Source organism: Cheilinus undulatus, linkage group 2 (genome assembly GCF_018320785.1).
Source record: "Cheilinus undulatus linkage group 2, ASM1832078v1, whole genome shotgun sequence".
Classification (NCBI taxonomy): Eukaryota; Metazoa; Chordata; class Actinopteri; order Labriformes; family Labridae; genus Cheilinus; species Cheilinus undulatus.
In genome coordinates this window covers 15,097,255-15,123,858 of record NC_054866.1, presented here as the reverse complement: position 1 = coordinate 15,123,858, position 26,604 = coordinate 15,097,255, and the positions used below count along the sequence as shown (strand labels likewise).

The window sequence follows — 26,604 nt, the reverse complement described above, 5'->3', positions numbered from 1 at the left end:
AGTTCACAAGCATCCAATGCTGACCTTGGGCCATGCCCCTTGTGCACAGAGATTTCCAAAGATTCTCTGAATCTTTTGGTGAAATTATCCACTATAGAAGGTGGGATATTGAAAGTCTTCACACTGTGAAACACTTCCCGAAATTGTTCCACAATTTTCAGATGCTGTTTTTTGCAGATTGGTGAGAGACTACCTCTCTAAAATGCTCCTTTTAGATCCAGTCGTATAACTGACCTGCTGCCAATTAACCTTATTGGCTGAAAATTGCTCCTCCAGCTGTTTTTTTTATTTGTACCATTTACTTTTCCAGCCATTGGCTGCCCCATCCCTACTTTTCTGAGATGTGTTACTGCCATAAAATTTAAAATGAGCTAATATTTCTAGTGAAATGATGAAATGTTTCTGTTTTAACGTCTGACATATATTGTTTATGTTATTTTGTGAGTGAAATATGGTTTTGTGAGATTAAACAATAACTGCATTCTATTTTCCTCAACATTTTACACTATGTCCCAACTTTTTTGGAATTATGGGTTGTAGAAGATGACTGAGGGGTCCCCTCACAGGCAAATCCAAAGAAGAAACTGAAGCATATAAGTCTCTTTTTGCAATTCAATAAGGTGCACTGTGGGTGCACTGATGCATCATTTTAACAGGGCTGACCAATAAACGACACGATTGTGCAACAAGACAAGGAATAGGAGTAAAGACAGGCTTTTATCTGACTCTAAATGAAGCAGTGGTGGTGTCTTTATTACAGTGTACATGTGTATGTGCTGTATACTTACTGGCACAACCAAACAATTTTACATTTTAGGGCCTGAGTACTGACCTCTGGAGGCAAGGACCCTATTGAAATGAAAGGATTTTTTTCAAACTCTTTGCAGCATGTTTTAGAGGCTTCAACATATGTAAAAAGTCACAATACTTTCCCCAAAATTGTCCCCCTGTAGAAATAGCCATCTCGTGGTGGAATTTTCCAAAAAACAAACAAACAAACGAACAAAAAAGACATGCAAATACAATGATACAAATAAATGTAATGCCCTCAGGCGCTTTGCAGTAAGAGATTTATCCAGGGCTAACCTTGGAAGATAGTATTCCCCATGAAAACATGTCAGACTCTAACAAGGGTTGGGGTTGGTATGAAATTAGGAGGTGGTTGCCACCCACCACTAAAATTTGAATTTAGGAAAATCCCTGCAAGAGTGACCAACGGGAAGCGTTATCACAAGACTTAGGTTCCTGCTAAATAATGACTTACTAGATAAAGACATCCATTCTCAGTGTGGATGTGTTCCTAATGCCTTTTAACAAAAACAGCCAAAGCAAAAAAGAAAAAAAAACACACTACTTGAGCTCCCATTCATTTGTTATCTGGCTTCTTCACATCTCTTTCGACTAAACAGCCTCAGAAAAGACGTTTGAATCAGTAAAGATGCCACTTTGATGTTTGTAAATTCAGTCCGTCTCTGACTTTCCTTATCCCAGCTTTCCTTCCACAGAGGTTCGGATATTTTGGAAGTCATACTTGTTCAATGTTCTCTCCAGGGTTCTTGAGACAGAAATAGACTGATGAAATGTGTGACTGCCTTCACACCAATTATGTGATGAATGGATTCATTCTGTGTGTAGCCCAGAGCAGTGAATACCTCATCTGTTTATCAGGGGTCGCTTTTTAGTGCGTATGCATGTGCACTTGTGACATGACATGAGAATATATCACCTAAACCAAAAAAGTCTAACCAAGAAGAAAAGATGAGGCTGATTTTTTAGATCTTATTTTGAAAATAAATAAACTACTACAATTTGCTGGAAATGCTCATCTGTCATCCTCTCACTCAGCCCTTTTTCTGTGTGCTAGAACAATGAGAAACAACAAAATATACCACTGACTGTAAGTTTGTAATGTAGATTTTTCTATATAATATATAAAAAGAGTCCGTCAGTGAGGACCACTTTGTCAAGAAACACACATGATTTGTGATTATCTTGCTCTTTATTAACAGATGTTTCTTATTTCTGTTATTAATGTTTAGAGGTGTGACGTTCCTGCTATTCCTGTGTCTTAAAGGAGAGCCTGAGGCAGATAGAGAAGCAGCTATAAGAGCAAAGTAGCCATCAGTGACGCTAGAATGACTGATTACATCAGATATGCATAAAGGAGGAGCTGGGGTGGAGGTTGGTTGCAAAAAGCAGCCTGCAGAGGAAGCAGCAAAGCATAGCCAGGCTAAAGAAGTTTAAATATGGCAGTATGAGTGCAATTCGCCACTAACATGCTATAGAGCAAATCAGCTAGCTGGGACTCACTATCAACCTTTGGGTTAGGTGACCGAGTTATGATGTGCTGCATGAACAAGTCAGTTCTACTAAATGGCTCTTAAATGTAAGCCATGCTTTCTAGCTCCCATTTGAGTGCCAGCTTTCTTTTCTCAATGTTTTGTAATTGTTTAACCCACAATAAAGAAGTCAAACTGGTACCAAATGAAGAGCTGTTTGGGAGCTAAACAGCAAGCTCCACCAGGTTGAGCCAAACAATCTGGATCTCTTAATAGAGATGCATTTCCCATGACAGCACTTGAGACTTGCAGGTGCTGAAGAAATATGTATAAGATCAGAATTTAATGTGCTAAACCAGTGGTTCTCAGCTGGTGGGTTGGGACCCAAAAGTGGTCCATGGAGCAGTTTTCATTGGGTAGCAACTAGGTGTCAGGGGGAAAAAACAATGGCAAAAGTCCTGGAGTCCTTATTGGACATGCATCAATACCTTCTATTTTACCCTGTTTTACTGTGAAATTGAGAAAATTTAAATGTTTGATCAATATTTCAACTAATTTATCTCCTCTTCTTTCAATATAGCTACTTTTCCCATGACAATGAAGTAATTTCACAAGTTCTCTGGGAAACTGGCAAAAATTGACACATAATGATGGGGAAAGAGGGTATAAAAATTTGTCAGTTTTGTCCCTTTTCTTTTTTATATCAGGTGTTTTGGTACAATCACGCTCAAAACGGTAACATATTCAACTAGAATGGCCGTCTGAGGCAGCAGACCCACGCCTAAGCAGCGCCACCGAGGAACTCACGCTCCCATTGATTACTATGGTGTTCCAAATTCAAAGTGCAAGAAAAAACGAACGGGTGTGCAGATCATAACCAAAATCTAATCAATTCTTTCCTGTCACTATCCCAGTATTCCCTGAAAATTTAGAGAAGATCCGACTTTCTGTTCTCGAGTTATCGTGTACACATACAAACAAAGAAAGATACAGAACCCTTTACATAACCCCCTGCCGATTTCATCGGCGTGGGTGATTAACTGAACATGTTGAACATTTTTTGGAAACTTGGGTCGCAATCTGTTGTAAGACAGACTGGTGGATCCTGAGGCCGGACCAGTTGAGAACCATTGTGCTAAAACCATGGCAAAACTGTACTGGACCAAACCAGACCACTTTGTGAAAACAGACCATACATGCATGGACTGTAGCACGGCTCATCCAGGCTTTATACAGAGGCCTTTGATTTAAGTCCAGGCTGCTGCCATTTCACTTTGAGTTTTTGAAAACTTTGTATTTTTGCCTAAATATTTCACTTCTTTAGGGATAAAAGGTGGCTGAAGAATAAAGAATATTTTTATTCTTTACTCTGAGCGCCTGGTATAGTTGTAAACAGCTCAGTACATGGTGTTTTTAGTAGTATTTTTCTATGCAGAGAAAAGGGCATTCTCCATGGCTGCATAACGTCATCTGCTACAAACCCAGGTCATTTGTGCATCAGCACAGTATGGGGCAATGGGCCCAGTGGACTTAGTGTGAATGCACTCTCAACAGACGTCAAATGTACAAAGGCTATAATCTTCATTGCACTGGTCGCTTGTTTGATTTCTGATCAGCAGCCATTAAGTTCATGTCATCTTCACTTCCTATTTCACACATTCCCTTTCACTTTACAGCTGTTCAGCTAGTAATAAAGGCAACGGGAAAAATTAATCTTTAAAAGGTTGGAGTAAAAAATACTGCATTTCTCATTGAAGACCTAGCTACTGAAAAAGACTCTTATTTTAATTTATAATTTGCTTTTTTTCTCCTAGAGGCTTCAGTGGACCTCAATAGGTGTATCAGATAAAGTAACATACCAAAACATATCAAAAGCCTCACTCCTCCCTACACATTTGCACATGCAAAAACACATCCCAGCCCCAAATCCCCTGCACCAGGTCTCTGACCTGCCCCCCTACAGCCAGCATGGTGAAGGTATTGATTTATTCATATTAATGCAGACTTTGTGAAAAGCCCCAGGCAGCAGAGAAGAAGAGAGAGGGGGGTAGTGAATGAAGAAAGAAGGATGGAAGGAACAGGGTAAGTTAAAGGAAGCTAAGAGGAGATGGGGATGAGGTTGAGGAGGGCAAGGAAGAAGTATAAAGCTTTGATTAGTGCCTTTGATGCTGTACTTTTTGCTCAGAAAGATTTGCATGTCTGATATAAGCAAGGCCTAATCTTCCATACATTCGAAGGCCTTTGAAATGTAAAAATGAATGGCTTGAAGTGCATTGGTTGACGTTTTTGCGATGCGGTTTGATACTTATGATTTACATGCTCGTCTAAAGAGATGGAAGATGTTCATTTCCAGGGATACTTAAGAAGAAATTCTAAACACAAGTTTAATGAGCAGTTTTTTGCGCAGGACACAATTTTTAAGGGGCATAGATACGATCTTTTGCCATTTCACCCCTAGCTGCACTCATTTGGGTTCAGTAAAGTTGAGCTAGGCTTATTGCTTGATTAGGAGTTCAAGAGGAGAATCAGTTTACTGACAGGAGCATGTCCACCTATTGTAGATGGTGATATGGACCCTTTCAGCTTGCTATTATTGACTTTCTTCTTGTTGACGAAGCAAGCAGCTAACCAGCTATATGTTAAACTGCAAAAAACTTACAACTTTACAGTACTCTGCATTTCACACTATGCATTGCTTCTGGTACAGATTAAATAAAAGCCATATGTATGGACATTAGGCAGGTAACATGACTAATGCTTTGTTGAGCATCTTACTACTGGGCCAAAGCCTGGTGCAGGGACTGTTGAGCAGGCACAGCTAGTCCAGACCAGTCTTGCCCGATTTAGGACCTGCATTTTCAACCTGCAAGAGTAAATCAAATCCAGCTCCATTATGTAGGTGTTTTAGACTGACTTTGATTTAGTATGATTTCAGTTAGACTATCATGCTAATAGCTTTATTTTGAGATGCATTTTTTAAAGATTTATACCTTATAGTCCATAGGCTGGACTTGAACCCAGGCTGTCCGAGTACACGGGGCACATCCTGATCACTAGGCCATCAGCGCCCCATGTTGACATGCATTTTAACATTCCTTGGTCTGGTCAGAATAATACATATTTTTCCCAGTTTTTTGCCTTTATTTTGCTAGTTGAAGAAACAGAGGAAATAAGGGAAGAGAGAGTGACAGAAAATGTGCACCAGATAGCACCACGCTCAAGATCCAGTCCTGTGAGTTTGTCGAGGACTCTTTCCTCTGAATTTTGGCACCTGTTCTACCACCTTGGCTAAACTGACACCTCTAACTGCATGTACTGACTGTCTATAAGGTCTTATCCAGGTTCAGAGCAGATCACACTTAGTTTAAGTAATGATTTGCCATTTTTCTTCATACAAATGAAGACTTGAGATAGATCCAGACCTGGTCACGTGGATTACTGAATGATGTCATGTTGTGGTGTTACCCCGCATCCCCACATTTCCTGTCTCTCCTCAGCTGTCCTCTTAATGAAGCTAATAGGCTAAAAATAGTCATAAAAACATGGCTTGTTAAGAGGTGGATCATCCTGCAGAGTCTAATCAGCAGCTTCTCCCAGTAAACTAATACTCTTTCCGCCTTTGCTTCACTTTCGCTGTTTTTCACACCCATTTTTTCCCTCATGCATGTCTTTTGCAGTGAATTTCTATTTTCATTTCAAACTTTCTCTTTGTCGAGGATAAGTAGGAAGCATGTTTGCCAGCCATATGGCAGTGCCAGGGGCGTCCGGAGCAGATGTGATCGGCATTGGGGCTGTGCTCTGTCAAGCACATAAAAACATACACACAAGCACACTTACATACCCACACGCTCACTCACAAAGCAAGGCTTAGCCATGCCTGTTACAAAGGAAGAGGTCACTGACTGACAACCGCATTATCTGACTTTCAAAGTGCTGACCTGCAGGACCAATGTAACCAGCAGTGACAAACCTCACTGCTACTTTAAGTTTGAGTCAATGAATGTGATTCTTTAATATCATCCTAAAAACATTATCTAGTGTGGTATACCTGACTTAAAGCATTGATTCCTGACATAAATGCATGCTAATCTAGCAGCAGTTGGTCAGTGCTAAAGCACTGCCCTGCCACTCCCCACAAGAAGAATGACAGACTTCTACTGAATGAGAGTTTTTTAAAGCTTTTTGAAAATGAATATATGAACATCTTCAATATCAAAAGAGCTATAGGTAAATATGATGTAGTTATTGAGTAAAATTTAGAATCTGCAATAAAAAAATCAGATTAAACCCCTCTACATGTCTTAATCCCAGTTCAGACCAAAAATTTGCGACAAGTTGGGTTGAAACTCTCAGCAACAGGACAAAGGGCCACTCTGCAACATTTAAAAGCTTGTGCAACTGGAGCAACAACTCTCTGAGTCACTCGATTTAATGTAAAATCTGTCTACACAATAAGGGCAGTACTGCACATTAACTGTTATTTTCCTGTCTTTATCACACTGATAATGCCTGATATGTGATTATATGGTTCCTGCTTATCACCTTTTCCTTTGTCATAAATATTGTAGTGTGAAAGTGAAAATTTCACAGCACATATTAACACAAAAATCCCTTTCTAGCTCATTCTTGATATAACTAAGATATCTGCATAGGGTCATTTTTTCCCCAGACAAATTTAGCTACAGCAGTTTTGAATTTCTCAGTGCCTAGCACCCTGCTTACTTGCATGTCTAAAGGAGGGCACAGGATGGTTTATTGGGCTGAAAAGTTCATTTTAAAATAGCTGTAATAATTTCCAAAACTCCCAGCAGGATTCTATCTAACAAAATATCTAATTTTTGATAAACATTTGTTGGCATTTACAGCCTATCAAAACAAGCGACTTTTCTGGAGGGGGGGTGGTTGCCTAGAACAGCTGAAGAGAGACGGGAAACATGGGGAGAGAGAGTGAAGGAGGAGGCATGCACCAAACATGCGCCGAGTCCAAGAAACAATCCTGCAAGCAGTGCATTGAGGACTAGCTATAGCCTCAGTTTACGAGCTCCTGCTCGACCAGCTCAGCCATAGGGTGTCTTGTTTGTAATTGTGTGAACCAAATTGCAGCCAACATAATCAGACAGCCTGGTACAAGCTGGCTCAGGTCAGACAGCTGCAACTATGAAATGGTCTTGTTGCATCGCTAATCTTTGGTCCAAGCAGAGCTTTAAGTTACATTATTCTGGTCTGTGCAGTGGGTCTTCCATTGACTCCCACAATTTGCATACCTATTTGCTCCTTTTCAATGCAAGCGATATGTTAGCTGCTTGAGGTAGAGTTTTCATGTTTTTCATAATTTTGAATTTTAAATGTGACATTAATTAAAGTCTTACAGAAAGGATTCCTGTTTCAATATCACAGCAACAGAAAATTAGCCTCTGGACAACTGAAATGGTTTAATTTTGCTATTTTTGATATCCAACCTGCACATTAGTGTCACTGAACACATACTAAAATTAGACACACTGTTCTTTTAAATCTGTGCGTTTGACTGGCCTAATGATTTGATTAAATTAAGATTATCAGGCCACAATGCATCCATTGCACCATCCATTTTCTGTATAAAACTCCACAGATGTGTTTTGTCCTGTTGTATTGTTGGAAATTACTGCATTTAACATTCACAAAGATACCGAAACTTATGAGACATACTGGTTTGAAACTGAACGTAACAAACATGAAAGTGTCTGTCTTTCCTTGATAAAAACGTTAATCTTCCCTGTCTTTTTTATTCTCCCTGCCTTGCTCTACATCTCTGTGTTTCTGCCGACAGACTGCACTCTGCAGACTTGTGAGTATTTCCAGGTTGATGCGCCAGCGTAGACTGGACAGGAGTTGATTGGTTGACTAGCATCATATGTTACTAGTGCTACCGCAAAGACAAGAACAGCTGTGCCGCTGAAAACAGATTACTGTTGAACTGCTTTCAAAGCAGCCAGGTTTGGAAGGGAAAACGGTTATTATTTTAGTAGTTACTGTTGGTCCAACTGCAGCATCTGTATGAATCCATTATGAATCCTTTTTTTGTGATGATGCCCTCTATCTGTCTGCAGCAGACTCTAATGTTAATGCGTACAAAGAGATTCAATAAAACTTATTTGCTGACCAGACAATGTAAGAGGTAGTTTTGTTGATTCTGTGATGAAGTGCAAAGCAGCGACATGCAGAGGGCAGAAAGCATAGTCACCAGCAGCTATTAAACAAAACACTGCGCCTTTCTGCTCATCTGTGTGTAGGTGTTGAATTGTTTCTAGTTTTTCTCTCTCTGCTTGTGACAGCTTTGGGTTAAAAATTAGCTTCTGTTAGTTTTTCATGACTTTTATACTTTGCTGCGCTATCCAATAGTACTATCAAACTCAAAAATAACAGATAGCATCATCTTAAGCACATGGCATCAAAAAAGTATCAAAGTATCACAGATTTTGAAAACATTTGCTCAAGTTGCTTAAAAACTGCAGAATGCTGTAAAAAGTGGGTCTAACAAAAGAGAAAATGTACGTCTCATAAGTTGAGACATAAAGAGCAGGTCATGCAGCATCACAGGATCAGAGCAGTGACTTCATTTAAAGATGAACCAGCAGTAGACCCGAAAAGCAGGAGTCAGCAGTTTACAAAGTTCATTTCCACCGAGTGTAAGAAACATCTGTCTGTAAGTATGAGTACGTATGCTGTTGTTTGTTAAGAACAATAAGTAAAAATAGACTGTTTCCTCAGTTAGAATTGCTGTTCTAATTCAGTCAGCCTGTTATTATTTTAATTATTATTATTATTATGTGTCAGCATTAAACTGAACTGAACTGAGATGGTGCACCAAGTGATCTGATCTGCTCAATCATGCATGTTTCTAAAAGTCTCAGATGGCTCTGAAATATGGATCATTGCATGTGATGCTATTACAGCATGGTGTTAAAAATTGCATGGCAATGAATATTGCTGTCTGATTCTTGTAGGCCAGGATGAGATTACAGTTTGCACTACAAGCAAATTATCACTGCTACTAGATGTCAAATGTGTCATTTGAAACAATGATTTTTTATATGCTAATTAACTGTAATTAACTGGTTAATGCAACAGAGTTATATTTGATTCATCAGAGTGCCAGATGACTGATCTTCATTGATCAGACTTTGGTGTTTTTGGCCCCGTGGTTGCTTTGCAGTCTGGGAAAGAGCCCTCATTGCCTTGAGAGTGCCGATTCAGCATGTTTGAGCGGCTTTTTTCAACAGTTTTTTCGCTGAATAGAAGCAGAATGCGGGGGTGGGTGTTTTCTTTGTGTATGTGTGTGTCTACATTACACTTTGATACTAAAGTTTCCTCTGATTGAAATGGGATTTCAGTTTGACTGGTATGCAGCATCAGAATGTAAGGTACTGCAGAGCCAGCGTTTGACTCGCATCAAACATCCAAAAGCAGAAAAAAGTTGAAGAATGCTCTAACTTTAATTCCACATTTTAAATCAAACTTGCTCTCCATTGGCATGTGCCAGAAATGTTCCCTTCTGTATCTATTTATGAAACTTACATGAGTAAGAAAGTTTGTGGGTGGAAGAGCAGAGGCAGGTCTAAACTGATGAATGAATGCAGATTTTTCAGACGTTTTTGGATGTTTGACCCATCGAGCTGCTGAATTGGACATGTCAGACTTTGTCCTTTTCAATACAGCACACATCAGCTTGTGAATGTTATGATGAAGAAATGTATGCAGTGGTTCCTCTCAGCTCGGCTACCACACAGACGGTATATTTTCTGCTTCAAAGTTAATGTGTTAGTGTTTCATGTTAATTGATAACAGATGGAGTTTTAGTCATTTTCATCACCTTTCTTCTTCTTTTTTTCGTCATCCTCCGTGTTTGGCTGGGGTGACCATGTGCCATTCTCTCACAGTGGTTTTTCTTACCTGGCAGTTTCAGCACGCCCCACTGCTTCACACCAAACAACTCTGGCTCTGTCAACAAAGCTACACCTGAGCAGGCCAGTGGCTCTTACCACGCACAAATCTCAGCTGTGCTCTTTTTTCACGGGGCAGTTTGTCTCATAAATAGATTCTTGTACAGTGGCTTGTGTTTTTCTATTTGTCTGCCTTGACTCACATCATAGGGTGCACTTAACATTCAATCTGTACTACAGTGCTCCAGCCCCAAAGTCCAGTTAGTACAGGGGGTGAATATTCATGCACACACTTATTTTACTTTACATATTTTTGTTATATTGACATCACTTTGTAGAAATCTATTTGCACTTGCATTAAAGATGATTTTTTTTTGTAAATAAATAAATGAATAAAATTATATGAACCATGATTGATTTATAAACTCAATAACATGTAAAATTCTAAGGGGGTAAATACTTTTCATAGACACTGTACCTACATGAAACAATCAAAAGATCCAGCAGCTTATTTGTTAGTCTTTCTTGGAGGCTGCAGTCATTTGATGGCATGTCAATTATTAAATTGTTCTTTGTACATTGCACTTGTCCTCTCAATTTCATTCAATCACTGCAGCTCCTCTGAAGATATGAATGTTCAACCTCTGTATTGTATTGTGTATTTCTTTATTTATATGAGCAGTTTTTATCTTGCATTGCTTTCTTTTTAAATTGCCACAAAATTGAGCCATTTCATTACAGGAAAAGTCAGCTAAATGGGAGGTTTGAAGTAGATTTAAATCACTCTGTGAATGTAATCAATAGCTATTGTTATACCTCAAAATGAACAACATGCATCACTTTAGTGAATGTCATGACAGAATCGGCTGAGAGCTGCTGTCTACAGAGATCAATGACCTCTTCAACACAGGGGCGAGTGATTTCACAGCACAAGACTGAGGCTGTGGGTGGTGTGGGTGTGGATGAGAGAGACACAGAAAAGCTCTTTCTGCATCTGTGCTGTAATGAAGTTCTGCTGTCATTACACTTTTCTACTTAAGTATCCGCTTCATATTGGACTCCCAGTATGTGTTTTTACATCGCATTCCAGTTTTGTGGCAGCGTGAGAAGCAGGACGAGTAGAAACAGTGGGAGCTACACATACACACACACTCCAGCACTGTTCCACCCTGCCAGCTCCAGTGTTACACACTGTCACCCTCTCCCCCTCACTGCACCTCTGTTAGTACCTCTGAGTGGAGATTGGGGTAGAATGGCTTTACCTGCCATCCTATTTCTACAGATGAGGCATAACAGGGTAGTAAAGATCCCACCTTTAAAGGTGCAATATGTCAAGTTTTTGCAATGAAATGTCTATATTTGTTACAAAATGACTGACCCTTAACCTGACACACTAGACTGGCTGTTTCATATATCCACTGCATGAGATGAAATCTCCCATACAAAGTGTTGGGGAAGGGCAGGACTTAAAAATATTCTCATTCTCAGAGGTTGGACAAATATTTTGTCTGTCACATTCACTGCAGGCCAATCAGAGGGACAAGACAAAATGAGGTGGTAGGCATGCGTAACCCCCGGGAGGCATGAGTTCTGCAGATAGGCTACTTGAACTGTGGAGCTAATAGGTGGATAGGCAACTCATGCTGAGGCAGGTCGGGACATGGCAGAAGTGCTACACCAGCAGCCACTGTATATACTGGCTTACAGTACAACTAAACCCCGCCTGTAACTAATATAAACTCATGCTGAAGTAGAATGGGAAGAGAACAAAAACATCCTTTCTTCCTTGAAAAGCTTTCACTGACGTTCTTTGCTCTTTTCACAAAGAAATGTTTACCAGTTTTGATAAAACTGCAGCTTCACTGTAGCTATATCTGAGCTTAACAGCCAGCTACAAAGGCAGCAGCAACTTCTACCAGCTTTCAGTACAACTAAACTCCGTCCATAGCTACCACCATGTTCTCCTCAAATGACACTGATTGGTCTGTTTCAATCTCAGACCAGGCACAATCGTTTCAGATTGGAGCTTGCCTGATGGTGTATTGTTGTAACATGACATGTCTTACCACAGCTGCTGCCATAATGGAGCCACTTTGACAAGACTAGACATCTGAATTGTTGCCATAGAATTCTGGATGTTATGTAGAAGACTGCTAAGAAAGCTGCCGTTCTGTTGCTGTATCTCATGCAAGTTCTATGTTGCTAACTTTTGATGGACCAGGATAAGGCTTTACCATCTGCTAGCTCCATCTGTAATGGGCAACTCCATCCCCCACCCCACTTCCGCTGCCTTTCTTGTTGTTATTAAATGAGGAGCCTTTTCAACAAAACTGCACTCCAAAAGAGTGGCACAAAGAAATGGCTGGGCCCTTGAAAAGCCCTGTGAATGGGCCTTCCTCAAATGTTTTTATTATCAGTAACTTACTCATCTTGGATCAGTAGCATCAGCACTATCCAACGGCCCAGCCTCACAATTCAGAGGGCCTGCCCAAATTTTTGTAAAACAAAAGAAAGCAAAGAAAAAATGTCTCATACCATTTTAAGAAGGGGGTTCCATTTTGAAATAGGCAACAATGAAAAGTGTAGTTGTTTTAATTAGATAAGTAATTGTGAGAGAAAAAGACATCTTATTTCAAAATAAAATTATACTATTTTTACCAAAATGTAGGATGCACTACTGTATATACTTTAAACCCTTCATGGGTTTCTGGGTCCCAGTTATGACATTTTATTGTTTATTTGATGTGTACTCAATTCAAAACAACAAATAAGCAACAGGGGTGCGCAGAGCTGAGCACCCCTTCTCTTTAAGGCTTGAAAATGTCTAGTGGGGCCACATTATACTGGAGGGTTGGGTTTGGAGTCTTGGGGAATCACAGCGATTCCCTAAATGTCATCTTTATTGTTGTTTTGATCGAAAGACACAGAAGATGTGGATAATGCACAAAATGTGTATTTAATGACAGGGAATGTGTGAGGGTAGATTTAACTGTGTTGGACAGTGGATGTAGTTGTATGAAAGTTTAGCTTTCACTTAAAAGAAGTCAGAGAAAAAGGACAATAAACATTTGAGAAAATGTAGGGAAAAAAATGTAAACAGGCCTGTTTTTAGATAAGGGGAATATTAACAAGAAAAATGATGCAGGAGAATTTTCTTCACTCTTTTATCCTGATGAAGCTTATTGCTCTCTAAGATCATCTGACAGGTTTTATTGGCAGTCTATCTTTGCAAATCAATCATAGCCAATCATATCCCAGATTATGATAACCATAGACCTGGAGACTCCAACCTTTGGGCTAGCTTTACTTCTATACTACAAACAAGACATGGCATTATTTGGACATCTTTTGGTAAAACCAGGCTATCACAGCTCACTTCAAAGAGGGATTGAGGATAACAGCTGCCAAATAGCAAAACAAAGCCCCTTGCCAATCATTTCATCCTACTTGCAGATGAGTGTGTGCCAGGATGTTAGGGTTAACAAGCAAAAACCGTGACAGGTTTGCCAGCAATCCGTGTCTGACAGTGATGGCTGCAAAGTAGATGGTGGGAAAAATATTCATCTTTGAGGAAATTCAGATCTGGATTTTCAGTCGTAGTTTGAAACCATGTTAAATTTGTGAAGATTTGTTGTTTGACGTAAAAGGCAGTGCTAACTGGAATAATGCAGTGTGCTTGTATTAATGTTGTGATTAAAGTTGAATTTGATGTTTTTTTCTTTTTACATTGTGTGTGTGTAGCTGTGACTTGTGCTGTGTGTGCAGAGCCATCTGTTTACTGCTTTAGCAGTGGTCTTCCAGTGCTCAGGCTTATCTGTGCACGAAGGCAGTGGCCTACTTTAACCTTCTGCTTGCTCAGTGCACACACTCAGGCTCACAAGTATAGTTGACTGTGCATTCTGCTTATTGATATATACTTTATATTCTTCTTTTAAAGATTTTAAATCATATGCATGGTGTCCACACTGCAGTACAGGTAATTTAACTCCTCTGTGGGCTGATTTATTATGGGTATTTTTTACCAAACCACTTGAGGGCAGTGACAGTAGATTGACAGCAGTATTGTTACTGTCATTATCATCATCCACCTTATTCTTGAAGGTTTTACTGTAGACTATGGGTGGAGCCTCCGTCTGGTGATTTAGCAGACATTAAAAGAAATCTGTTTTTCCCAGTGGCTAATTATAGCCGCCAACAACAGTAATTTTGAGAGGAATACAGCATCAATAAACAAATATTGCTTCATTTTTTAATGAAACACCCTGCTAAAAGTTATTATAAGTTTGACTATTGAGTTGTATTTTTTTTAAATGTCTGAGTTGTGGTACCTGTCTCTGTTTGTGGTTGTATAACTAGATGAAGGTAAATTTGTGTATTTTACAGGGCTTAACCTTTTATAGAGCACTCAATGAAATATTTGGAAATTCAAAATTGAAGCCCTAGAATATTATTGGTGGACAACACAAGACGTATTTACTTTTGTCACTTATATATATATATATACATTATCATGGTGAAAATCAAGATCAATAAAGTGACCATATATGGTTCTTTGCCTGTTAATGGTTGAAAAAAATCCATTAAGTGTATGCATATTAAGGTGTTACTGGCAAATAAACACATTTAGTGCCAAATCAATATAAACTTAAACATAAAAATGTATTAATTTACAATACATTAATTTTAGAAGACATGGTGAGGTTACCTTTAGATTTGGACCTCTTTTAGAGGCAAGACATGACTATATTTAGAAAACTGTATAAGTAATGGTGATAATACCAGTTTGAGAATTCAGACAGGAGACCTATTGAATAACTAAGTTAATTTTAGCAGTTATGATGCTCACAAGGAAAATAAAATCTGATGTATGCCATTTAAGTTTAAGAAATTTGTTAAACTGTTGTTAAACTGATTAATATTATGTATATTTCACTATTTATACCATTTATTTTCTTCAGAATTTCTCTAGGATATATAAGAAACATCCCTGTTGTGGTTCTACTGTATCTCAGAGAGTTTGGGGGTGGGTTGGCCAAAGTGACCGTATATCATTCCTTGCCCCATAAAAAGTTAACAAGCTATGATGTGATTCTTGATAAATTAATGTTAATTCATATTTACCACTCTTAAGAGGTGACCAAGTAAATTATGGATAGTAACAAAAACATATCAAAAGAGGGGCTAGTTTTTAAAACAACAAGAATTTCAGAATATCTACAGAATTAAGAGAAATGTTAAGGGCAGTATGTCTCTTTTAAAGTATTACTTGCAAGGATAAATTTACTAAATATGTCATACCAAAATAATGTATTACGTGTTAAACTTCATATTTAACGTCTGTATTTTATGACTTTTTAAATTCCCCTGAAGGAGTTATTTCAAAAACTAAGTTCGTCTTGAAAGATATTTAAAGGTTCGGTTTGGAGTAAACTAAAAGGAGATGAGAGTGAGAATCTTAAAGCTGTCCTTTGCCAAAACAGCCTGAGGTTGTTCCTTCCTGATACTCCAGCTTCTTCCCACGGTCCAGAGACGTGATGCTCTTTAGGTTAATTGGTGACTCTAATTCTTGCCCTGTGGTTGACTGCTGACCTGTCAGGAGTGCCCCACCCCCCCACCTCCCTCACTGAAAGACAGCTGGGATCAGCTCCATCATAAGAAGATGAAGAAGACATTCACTCCTCTCTCAGCTGTGTGGAACTCTGTCAGACATGGACTACATCAGGGCAGACCTCCTGGCTTTATTTGAAGGCCATATTTGAATGGTTCTTTACATGTAGTCACCATCTCAGATTCTATATGGATAAAAGCTGATGTACCCTTATATCTACATATTGCTTTAGTAGTGGGAGCAGCTGAACAGACAGAGACGTCTTCTGTACATTAACCTTTGATTTTGTGGTTTGATGTCTGAGGTTCAACATGTCATGTAAATATCATACAAATTTAAGCTTTTCAAATCAGAACCCAGGCCAAGCAGGACTGGACTTGACTGGACTTGAACCCAGGCCGCCCACACGGGGCACGGACTAGTTTCCACTTTTAACAGCTTTTCTCCCTCATTATGTGAAGTAGCAGAAGCGAGAGGAGCAGAGCAGTCATCTCTCCTGTTAGCCTTCGCTGTGTTGTTAAAGCAGTTTAGAGTTACAACAAACTCTTTCAGGATGAGAAGTGAAAGTGCTTGTGATTTTTATTTTTACATCAACCGCGTGATGCTTGATGCATTGCCATTGAGCAGCTGGGTACACAACTATACCACCTGGGTTACACACTTCTTTCTTTGCTTGCTTGCTTGTTGATTTGTCCTGGTGCCTAACGGGCACAGCATCACAGACTCTACGTACCAAAACACAGTTCTCCATGCAGCACCTGGGTCTACTGCAGGGGACGAGGCTATAGCTCGTCTATGGGCACAGGTGTTAGTACACATCAATCTATGCATTAATGTTTTCACGCTTTTGTCATTTGCTATTTTTGTCCTAGCAGTGGCTTCAATTATAGTATTGGTGTTTGAGTCCAGAGAGAGAGGGTGAAAAAGAGGGAGCGAGTGTTTAAACGAGGAAGTGGAAATGCTGCATTTGCTCTCCATACCGTCATGGCTGCACCCCCCTTGATTGAGGGAGAATGCAGGCTCACACTCACAGGCACACACAAACAGATTACCATGCTCTCTGAGGTGTATGGTTTTCTCATGCATTAATCAACAGCAGTTTTGAATCTTGGCACCCAAATGAGGAGAGAGAACTGTATCAACAAAGCACATGTTTGGTTCACTTCTTTGCACCACATGCACTGCTAGCAGTGCCTGAGTTAAATCTTTCAGCTAGGCCTCTCTGGAAACAGCAAAATCCTTACACCACCTTTTTATTCTCCTTGGTCAATGTGAATTCAGGTCTTTGGATTTGTGGCTCTGAAAAAGATGTTTATAAAAAGAAAAATTAGTTTTTATTTTAGGAAAAATCTTAATTGAAATACAAGGCAGTTTTCAATTTCATGGTTTAAAATGAATATGCAAAGGCTCAAAAATGTCTTCATTTCCATTTTATTTATAATATAAACAAATGAAAAAAGAAAAGCAACTACAAGACAGAAACAAAAAAGGCCTTTTTTTTCATTTTCTGAGGTCTGATCTTTTAATGACAGGGGCACTTTGTTTTACTTTTCAAAATAAAAGCTCTATTCTTGATTCAAGGGCAAAGGGCCTTTATCTTTAAATGTAATTATTTACCAGAGAAGGGGCCATGCGTTTAAGACTTTAGTTGCACACAGGTCTGGCTAGAGACTTGACATGGACTGGCCCTTCGAGGAATTTAGAATTGACCTTCTTGTGTATTAGCAGTTCACTTAATATTATTAACACATATCATGTGTAACCCTCTGCATCTGGAGCATGAGGGGTCACACTTCAAAGATGACATAGATCATCTTAAACTGTCTCACTCAGGGCTGGCTAAATGTAGATATGATACTGGTTGGTTGTGTGCCTAATCCCGGAGTGTTTTAAAGAAGCAGCGCATATGAAATTTTATTCATGATATACAGATAGCTGCTTACATTGAGAGAGAGAGTGAGAGGGATTTTGTAAAGATGGTCACAGTTAAGAGTTGAACATTGCAGCACCACACTGCATGAACTGTTTCTGTAAATGTGTAGTATGAGAGCCTGATTTGGAGAAGAAATAACCATCACTACTACCAATATGACTATTGCTAGCCCTACTACTCATACTGCTTCCACAACTACTACTGGCAGGCTACTACTATTTACAACAACTTAAGTTATTGTTATGACTAGTAGTAGGATATTAAAAGTATTATAATGGCTGTGTGCCTTGGATGCTTTCATCAAATCTGTCTGTGAATGGTGAGAATGTGGAAGTTGCAGAGCAGTTCACCTACCTTGGCAGTGTAATCCATCGATTCAGTGACTGTGAGGCTGAGATCAGCTGCAGACTTGGACTCACACATGTAGGGATGGACTTGATGAGCCAAATAGTGTGGCATTCCAGAAGTACTATACCAGAAGTGAGGCCTGGATGCCTGGATGCTGACTGATGGCCAGAAGCATTGACTGGACTCCACTGTGACGACTTTTCTTCAGCGCATCTTTGGGTTTCATTGGTAAGAGTTACTTGATGGGAATAAAGGACCCAGTGGGCTGGTCCAGACACCAGGGGTGACCACATGTGTTGTGGAGGGTGCAGTTGGGAGCATACCTGGAGATACGGGCATGGGCATGGCACAGGCCTGGAGGATGGCCATCAGGAGGCCAGATCAATACAGGACCGAGGTTGACGTTGACCTTTATCCAAACCCTCTGGTTTGATTGGCTCTGTTTTGTGTTTGTTACACATGTGTTTTTCTAACAGTTAATAATAAAGACTTCTTTAGGGAAAAAAGCCAAAAAGGACAAACAATCTATTTGGAAATTTTACAACATGATAACAACATCCTGTCTCAGAAAATGAAAACATAGCCTGGCATTTATTAGTTTCTTTCTTCCAGTTTTTTTCTTTCTTTTCTCATAGAAAATGTAAATTGAACTTTTTACTTTGCTACTTCTTTTTCACCTTGATAAAAAATGTATTTAAATTTTCATTTCTCTATTACTGATCAAAATCCAAACAACTGATTTTCGTTATTGAATATCCATTTCAGAATACCACTAGCTACACAAACCCACCTCTCTATTACCCATGCTTTCTCCTCTATTTCTTGTTCTCATCTCACTCGCTCTCTCTCTTTCTGATTTCTTTCCCTTTCTTTTGATGTTTTAAATTTAGTCATCACCTGCATTTAACATCCTGCTTGACTCATGTGCCAACGATAATCTTTCTAACAAATTGAATTTGACATTATCATCGTACGTTTTTTTTTCTGAGAGGATGATTTACAAGACAGGATCAATTATCCAAACCAGTGCCATCATCCTCCTGACCATGTAAAGATGAAATTGCTTCCAGTTGGGGTGTTTGGACATGGATACATTCTTGTGGGGGAGATCTAACTTGATTTAGGCAGTAATTTATTTAGCTGGTCCTGAAATAGAATTGTGCGTGTTCATATTTGCCTCAGTTGGACTATTGTGGCAGACATCTTTGCCCATGTGTGGGAAGAAACCCCTCACTCTGGCCCTTTGTTCAGAACATCCTCTTACTTTTAAAAAATCAAACAAGGTATCATGGTTTAAGTCTGAATAAGGAACTCTGTAAGCACAAAAGCTCAGTCAGTGTGGAGTCAATAAGTTGTTGGTCTTACTTCTTGAATTAGTTGAGAAATCTTGTTGTAAAATCTCTGTAATCTTGGATCATTTTGATTTATGGTCTCCAATAGTAAGTGTGTTTTTTGTGAAAATGTCAGTCATTTAAAATTATCGTGAACATGGAGTTCATCATTCTCATGTGCTAGTCTGTTCTAGTCTTTAATATTATGAGACTTTAAAGCAGACCAACCAGAGATTAATTACTGAATGTTTCAGCACCTTAACATGATAATACTTTAACCCAGGTTATTTAAAACAGCCGTAGTATTCCTGTAGGTACTGCATTATCTGCTGGTTTATGTTTAAGTATAAATGCCTTAAGAGTGTGTGTCTCTTTCAAGCAGCAGCACTACTACTGTATCTAAAGATGCTCTTAAAGTGATGACAGAACTCCTGTCATTGATGTCAGCCTAATTTGTCAAATAACACACCACAAAAGTGTGTGCTCTCTAGACACGCTTACTCATGTGTGTCACATGATGGCTCTGCATTGTGGTTATCTTTAAAGTTCAACTGTAAAATGTAAAGCTCAGAGTAATGCAATCCATGGTAATGTATCATTTTAAAAAGCTTTAATTCTTCTTTCTGCTGTCCTGGGATATTAACACAAATGTACTGGACATAATCTAGTGTCCATTAAGCTCATGTTAACAGAACATAGCCATTGTGAGGAAGTAGCAAACACTAGTACACACTTACAGCCTGTGGTTATCTGATTTAAAGCACACTAATTCACCTCAGATCCTGTCCACTAACTGTTTTTTTGATCATTTTTAAGCAATCTCTGAGTGAGAGAGAGGAAAAGAGAGGACATATGTGCCACTGCACTCAGAAACAAAGCGTCATTTGACCATCCGTGCTAATGTAACTCAGTTTACTAGTGAAGTTTAAAAACAGTTCTGCAATAATCACCTCCAGCATCCCTGTAATAAACCTAAAAATGTCCTCATTAGGTTCATTCAGACTCAATGAAAGAAGCATTTTCTACAAGGGTTGGCTAAAACACGTATAGAGACTCACCAGCGAGTGATTGTTGTGACCTGCTTCCTAATGTGATTTTTAACCATGACACCATTCAATCCAAGTTTAAGCGTGTACTTTATTTATGCCATAGGGAAAGGACTGTCTGTCATCAGGCAGAGGTAGTATTCAGCATGGTGGAGGTTTAGTGTCTCTTTTTCCACCTCTATCTCTCAGTAAAAGCAAACTTTCCAGCATCATTAATGGTGCTGATCTTGCAATGAGATCATAAACTCCTAGATTGAAGATAAGTCTTTTGGGTGTTTTTATTGCTATCTAAAGATGCCACATCTGCTCTCTCTGTTCTCCTGTTTTACTGATATGGTATGTCGTCATTGTTTCCATGTAAAGACATTCATGTTTGTCCTCTCTCTCCCTGCAGTGTGTGTTCAGGCGCTGGATGTGACTGTGTCCCAGAGCAGTATCCAGGTGGCCCGTGGCCAAGCAGCCGTCCTCCCTTGCACCTTCACCACCAGTGCTGCCCTCAACAATCTGAATATCATCTGGATGGTGATACCACTGTCCAATGCCAACCAGCCTGAACAGGTACAGTAAGCTACACTAGCTGGTCACACTACATAACTCTAAGCCTGATTTTAGGTAAGGTTTGCCCCCACTGACAACTGGTGGTTGAGTCCCAACCAAGGTCAGTCAAAAACAACCATTTGTCCAAATAAACCTTGTGTTGTCCACACTGTTAGAGTCATAGAAAATTAGGTAAATTTAACCTTATGTTGCCTCATTCAGTTAATAGTGTATTTATTTCCTCATTATTTTGGCCTTTCAGACAGTCCATATGTACTCTTTTGTTATATTTATTTATGGCTGATCAGGATAATCTGTTGTCCAGTTGTTTATCATGCTAATGCAAACTGAGCATTTTACCATAAAGTGCAGCTAAGTGGTAGATTGATGTGAAGATACCTGCATTGCACATGCTCCTAAGAAAGGGGATTTTAAAGGGATTTTTCTGTGTTTTTGGTGTATGGTTGTATACTGTACAGTGCTTGGTAATAGTATTCCAATTTACAGCAGCAAAATGTGTCTTAGACAAAGCAGGCGATAGAAACACAGTTACTGGATTATTAGATCACTGTGTTATTTCTGCTTCAAGAGAGCAATAAAGAACATTTACATTTCTGATGAAGCTTCATGAGATTTTACATTTAAAAATGAATACAAAATAAATGTGAATTCAAGATTATATGTCTGACTTTATCGAGGTGTTAAAGTTCATAATTGCATCCTTAGTCTGATGTGTGCACTCAGAGCTTCAAAAGATGAAAAATCATTTGAAACTGTCCTGGTGTTGTGTGTGACCAACCTGAGGTTTCCAGTCACTGGTTTTCCGTATTCCATGCACCCAAAGTTCATGAGTACTTTGTTTTGCTCAGATTGATATCAAAGACTGTTTCAGAGGTTGTAAAAAAGGATGTAAAGTCAACAGTCAAGCAAAGGTCAATCAACACAGGATAGAATAGATTAGAATAGATTACATCTAAACACACAAACACTCCTTGTGTGCAGAGCTGCGCCCTGAACCTCATTTTATTCAGACAACAAGGATGCATGCTCTCTGCTTTAGTTGTTGGCATTAATTTTGTTTCGCATTGAGTCTCAGCAGCATCCTTTCCTGCTCTCATTATTTTTTTAACCTTATTTACCTCCCTCACACTCCCCTCTCCTTGTAGTACTTGTGTGATTCCATTTGAATTGTTTAACATGCAGCTGCAGGCCATACAAGCTCACCTGCCTCCTTTTACTTTGAACCCCCGTGCTGGTCGGCCGTCCAAATAATACAATCATCTTCTGCACTAATTACTTCACGCCTACAATGGGCTCTATATCACAGCTGTTCTTACCACTGTTTGTGTGGTTGTGTGTTGTAGAGAATATTCAGAGCCAGCACATGCGCAATGATGCACACACATTTGATTATTTATTAAAAGAACAGCATGCTTTTTTTGTCACTGCAGGCGCTTGCTTCTACATAAAGGCCTTCTTCAACCATGACACCAAATGTTTGGTGGGGCGCTGGCTTAAGCCTGGTTTATACGTCTGCATCATATCCAAGGCATGTTTTTATCATTGTGAGCTCTTCATATGTGGGTGCCTGCATCGCTTTGCACCATTCCACACAATCGCTACTTTACAGTGTCATTTTTATGCCAGTTCCCAGTCCTGCCTCCACATTTCTTGTTTGTTGGTGTACAGGAAGCAATCACAACTGAAACAGAGCAAATTATGTTATAGCTGATACGACTGATGTGCAGTGTCCCATGTTAAAAATGATGCTTCATATGCTGTCATTTCAACTTTTTTTCCACAGCTGCGCCCAATGTCATCCTGTACTCCTGCACTCGAGGATAATGGTTGACATACTCTAAAGCTGCACTAAAGCAACAATAAGCCTTCACACACGCACCTGCTATAATTATACAATATTGAGAGAAAAGGCAACATACTGCTGATGAATACTGTCAAAAGAACAGAAACACAAAAAATTGAACATACAGTAAAAGCTGGGGTGAGGCGGCAAGCTCTTCTGCCAAAGTGCAGTGTCATTGTGTGGAGAACGCTGTTGTACATGCTCAGAATGCCCTCACAAGTGGTGAATTATGTTTTCTTGTGTACATTCGTGACATAGTGGCACATCAGATTTATGTTTATTCACAAAAGCAGAAAAAATAGCAGATAAACTCCATTTCTGCGGTGTAGTTGTGTGCTCAACTTTGATGATTTGTCTTAAAAGTTAGAAGAAACAATGTGCCGTGTAGGGCGACAGAACAAGTACAAGGTCATTTAGCAGAAGAGAATGTCATAAATGATTACTGCTGATACTGAAAGCCATTAAGTATTACTGAACAGAACACTGAAACTTGCTTACCCGGGCATACTACATTACCACTTCAACAAGAGCTCTCAGACCACTCAGATCCCTCTCTGCTCAAGTTTGAATACGTGTTTGAATGAAGAAAGATTGTGCAACTCATGTGGGACTGCTAAGGACATTAGCTTGACGAGCTAACGTAGCTCTGCAAACTTTCCATATTTGTTGTATGGACATGAATCCTGTTATGTTTGGTGACAATATGGATTATTTTGTGACTAACATCTGTGTTGCCAAACTGAAGCCTACGATGATTGAGTCCATACTTTAGTTTGTTTCAGTTAGACAAATGAAGCCAACATGGTTCAGGCATGTTATGATTATTGTTTAACTTTAACTCCGGGTTAAAGGAATAAAAACGTACTATACAAAAGAAAACAAAAATCTTATTATTTTATTCCATGTTTAAATGTTCATATCGCTTAATTATCAACACTTGTATTTCTGTTTCAGGTTTTATCAGAGCTGTAAGCATTAACATTTCATTGCAGATGAGATTAAGGTCAACACAAAGAATATTTAAAATCCCATTAATTACATACTATTTTGTCCCTTCAGGCACGCCTGGGGCAACTTTCTGCAGTGTCTTCCTGCTCTCACTGTGATGATAAAAAAGGACACCACAGCTCCTCTGAATTTCTCATTTCAATTTATAAAAGCTCAGTGAACAAGTCAAATACAATTTGCATCTTATGACACAAACATTTTACTTTAATTGCTCCCTTTGGCTGTGGTATTTACTTTTTTATCCCAACTAAGTTCTCTTTTTTGTGGCTAAATTAATCAAGTAACTTTTTTCTTTCAAAATAAAAGTAGGCTTTTATCTGAACAGGGAAAAACGTGTTCTTAGTTTAAGACAGTGAAAACTAAAAATTAAAAGCATAACAAAGTACACCTTACCTGGGTTACTTGCACAGAGAGAAAAACTTAGTGTGAAATCCAGAAAGTTTAAATGCAATCACGCTAACTCGTTTTGTACATGCGCTCCTGCGTATTTCTTAATGTATGATAGTGTTATAAAATAATGTTTGACAAAAAAGGCTCTTTAAAGCTGCCTCCTTCTTCTAAGTCAGTGGACCCAAGGTGGGGTATGGGACCCCCAGGGAGGTCGTGAGACACTGACGAGGGGTCATGGGATGCTTTCCAAAAACAAAGAGAAATTTAAAATGATTTATATTAGCATATTTTTATCCATAAGGTAAAAAATATTCCTAAAATGAGTTGACTTTTAAATCGAAAAGCAAAGTTATTTGAAAGATTTGTGCTTGAATGTAAGGAATGTTTACAACAACATCCGTAAAGTACATTTGTCCATGATGTTTTGTGCAGCATCAGACACTTTAACCACCTCCAGGGAAGGTGGGGGTCACTGACGCTCATATTGGGGGTCACTGGCTGAAAAGTTTGGGAACCCCTGCTCTAAGTCATAGTTTCAACATCATAAAGTACATCTCTATGAATTAATTTCATTCCAAAATCAAGGCATGGGTAAGATTTGCTTCATGTTTGCAGCTGGATTCTAAAATATTCTCTGGCATGCAACACTTAGATTTTAAACATGCAATGAATTATGCTATGAATCATACTTAACTAATCATGCTTATTGATCTTCAATAATTAGCGTGTTTTTTATTTTGCGTGCTGAACTTATTTAGTGCTCAGATTTAATATTTATAAACACTCTGATCAATATGATCCAAGAAATTCTTATTCAACCTGCTTATTACAGAACATGATATTCTTTATCATCCAAATGTTTTTAACACTCTCAAACAAACCAGCCTTGCGATGAATATTAAAGAAATAGGGGCATTAAAAAAAACTAGTAAGCAAATAAAATGTGGGAATGAATACAACAGACTAAAAGTTGTTACCAACTTGCTTTTCTTAGAGTACAATTTATGTTTTTAGAAACACTGACTCAGACGACGGACAGACTACTTTACAGAGAAAACTGCTTGGAGAGTTTCACCTTTATAATGCATCCACATCCTCTGACCGTTGAAAACACTTCATCCAACCTGCCATGCTCTTCCTTTAACAGAGAATCTCAGCCACATAAAGCAGAGGCTAACTTTACAACCAACTACTAATTTTCCAATCAGATAATTTTCTTAATCTCTTTACACATGCCTCAACTTTAGGAGAAATTTCTGGTTTAAGCACATTTTCCAAGTGTTTAAAAAAAAAGCTGTGATATGCTGACTTCCTAAATCATCCCACTCTGTATTTTTTACACCAGAAATGGGAATTGTATTAAAGGATAAAAACATAAGAAGTCAAAATCAGTGATTTTTAATGACATCTTGGATTAATTTGATCTTTGAGTTTAATTGAATAATACAAGTGAAGGTAATTTTTGACATGTTTTCATCGAGGCACTTTGGATGAATGGCGGTATTAAGATGGCACACTGTGTTAAATCTGCTGTTATTTTTTTTTTTATCATTTTATTATAAATCAATCAAATTAAGATGATTTTATTTGATTTACTGACATAGGTGAAGGGTAGGCCTCTGAAAAATGTTTTCTTTATTTTAACCTGTTGCCCAGTCTCTCCTGGCTGGTAAGTCTGAAGAATTAAGAACAAATGTAGGCCAAAGGTTAGCAGGTCACAGAGTTCACGCACCAAATTGGGTCAATTGACACTTAGAGCCAAGTAGTAAAGTCAGCGCTACTGAAATAGCCTACACAGTCCGTCTATACATCAAACTGATATCTACCTGATAGGCCCACTACAATAGCTGTAATCATGCACTATTCAGTTATCTAAATATTTATTTAGACTATTATTTTTTGAATATTGGTAAATACTTTAACTTAAAAAACATTTAAACTGCCCAGTTATTCTGTCTATATACACTCTATTTTCTCCTACTGGTAACATTAATAGCAATGCAATGTTGGTGCATTTTTTTAGGTTAAAACTTCTTCTTATACCTCGTACAGCTCAATTAGTATACATGTCAGTTATTAAAATCTGACTGGAGTTAGCTTTGACGTGGCTGAGTCATAAAACTGAAACAGGTTAAGGCTTTTGTAAAAGCTGAAGCCACTTAGTATATCGTTTATGGATTTTTTTAGGAGAGATAAAACTCGTGTAGAAAGACAGGCTGACAGGAGGGACATGTTGCCAACCTACAGACTGTATGAATGAAATGACAACGTGAGCCGGAGACAGAGCAGGAGACAGAGCCGTCACATGCTGCAGCTGTCACGCTGGGGACAAGTCTGT

At 38.8% G+C, this 26,604-nt stretch overlaps 1 protein-coding gene across 1 annotated transcript in view; it reads left to right on the top strand.

Moving 5' to 3' along the window:
* Positions 1-26,604, top strand: part of igsf11 (immunoglobulin superfamily member 11) — a 142,148-nt gene that overhangs the window by 98,385 nt on the left and 17,159 nt on the right. Inside the window, exon 4 of the mRNA XM_041810805.1 lies at positions 20,862-21,025. Coding sequence (XP_041666739.1) covers positions 20,862-21,025 — 164 coding nt within the window. The remainder of the gene's footprint in view (positions 1-20,861; positions 21,026-26,604) is intronic.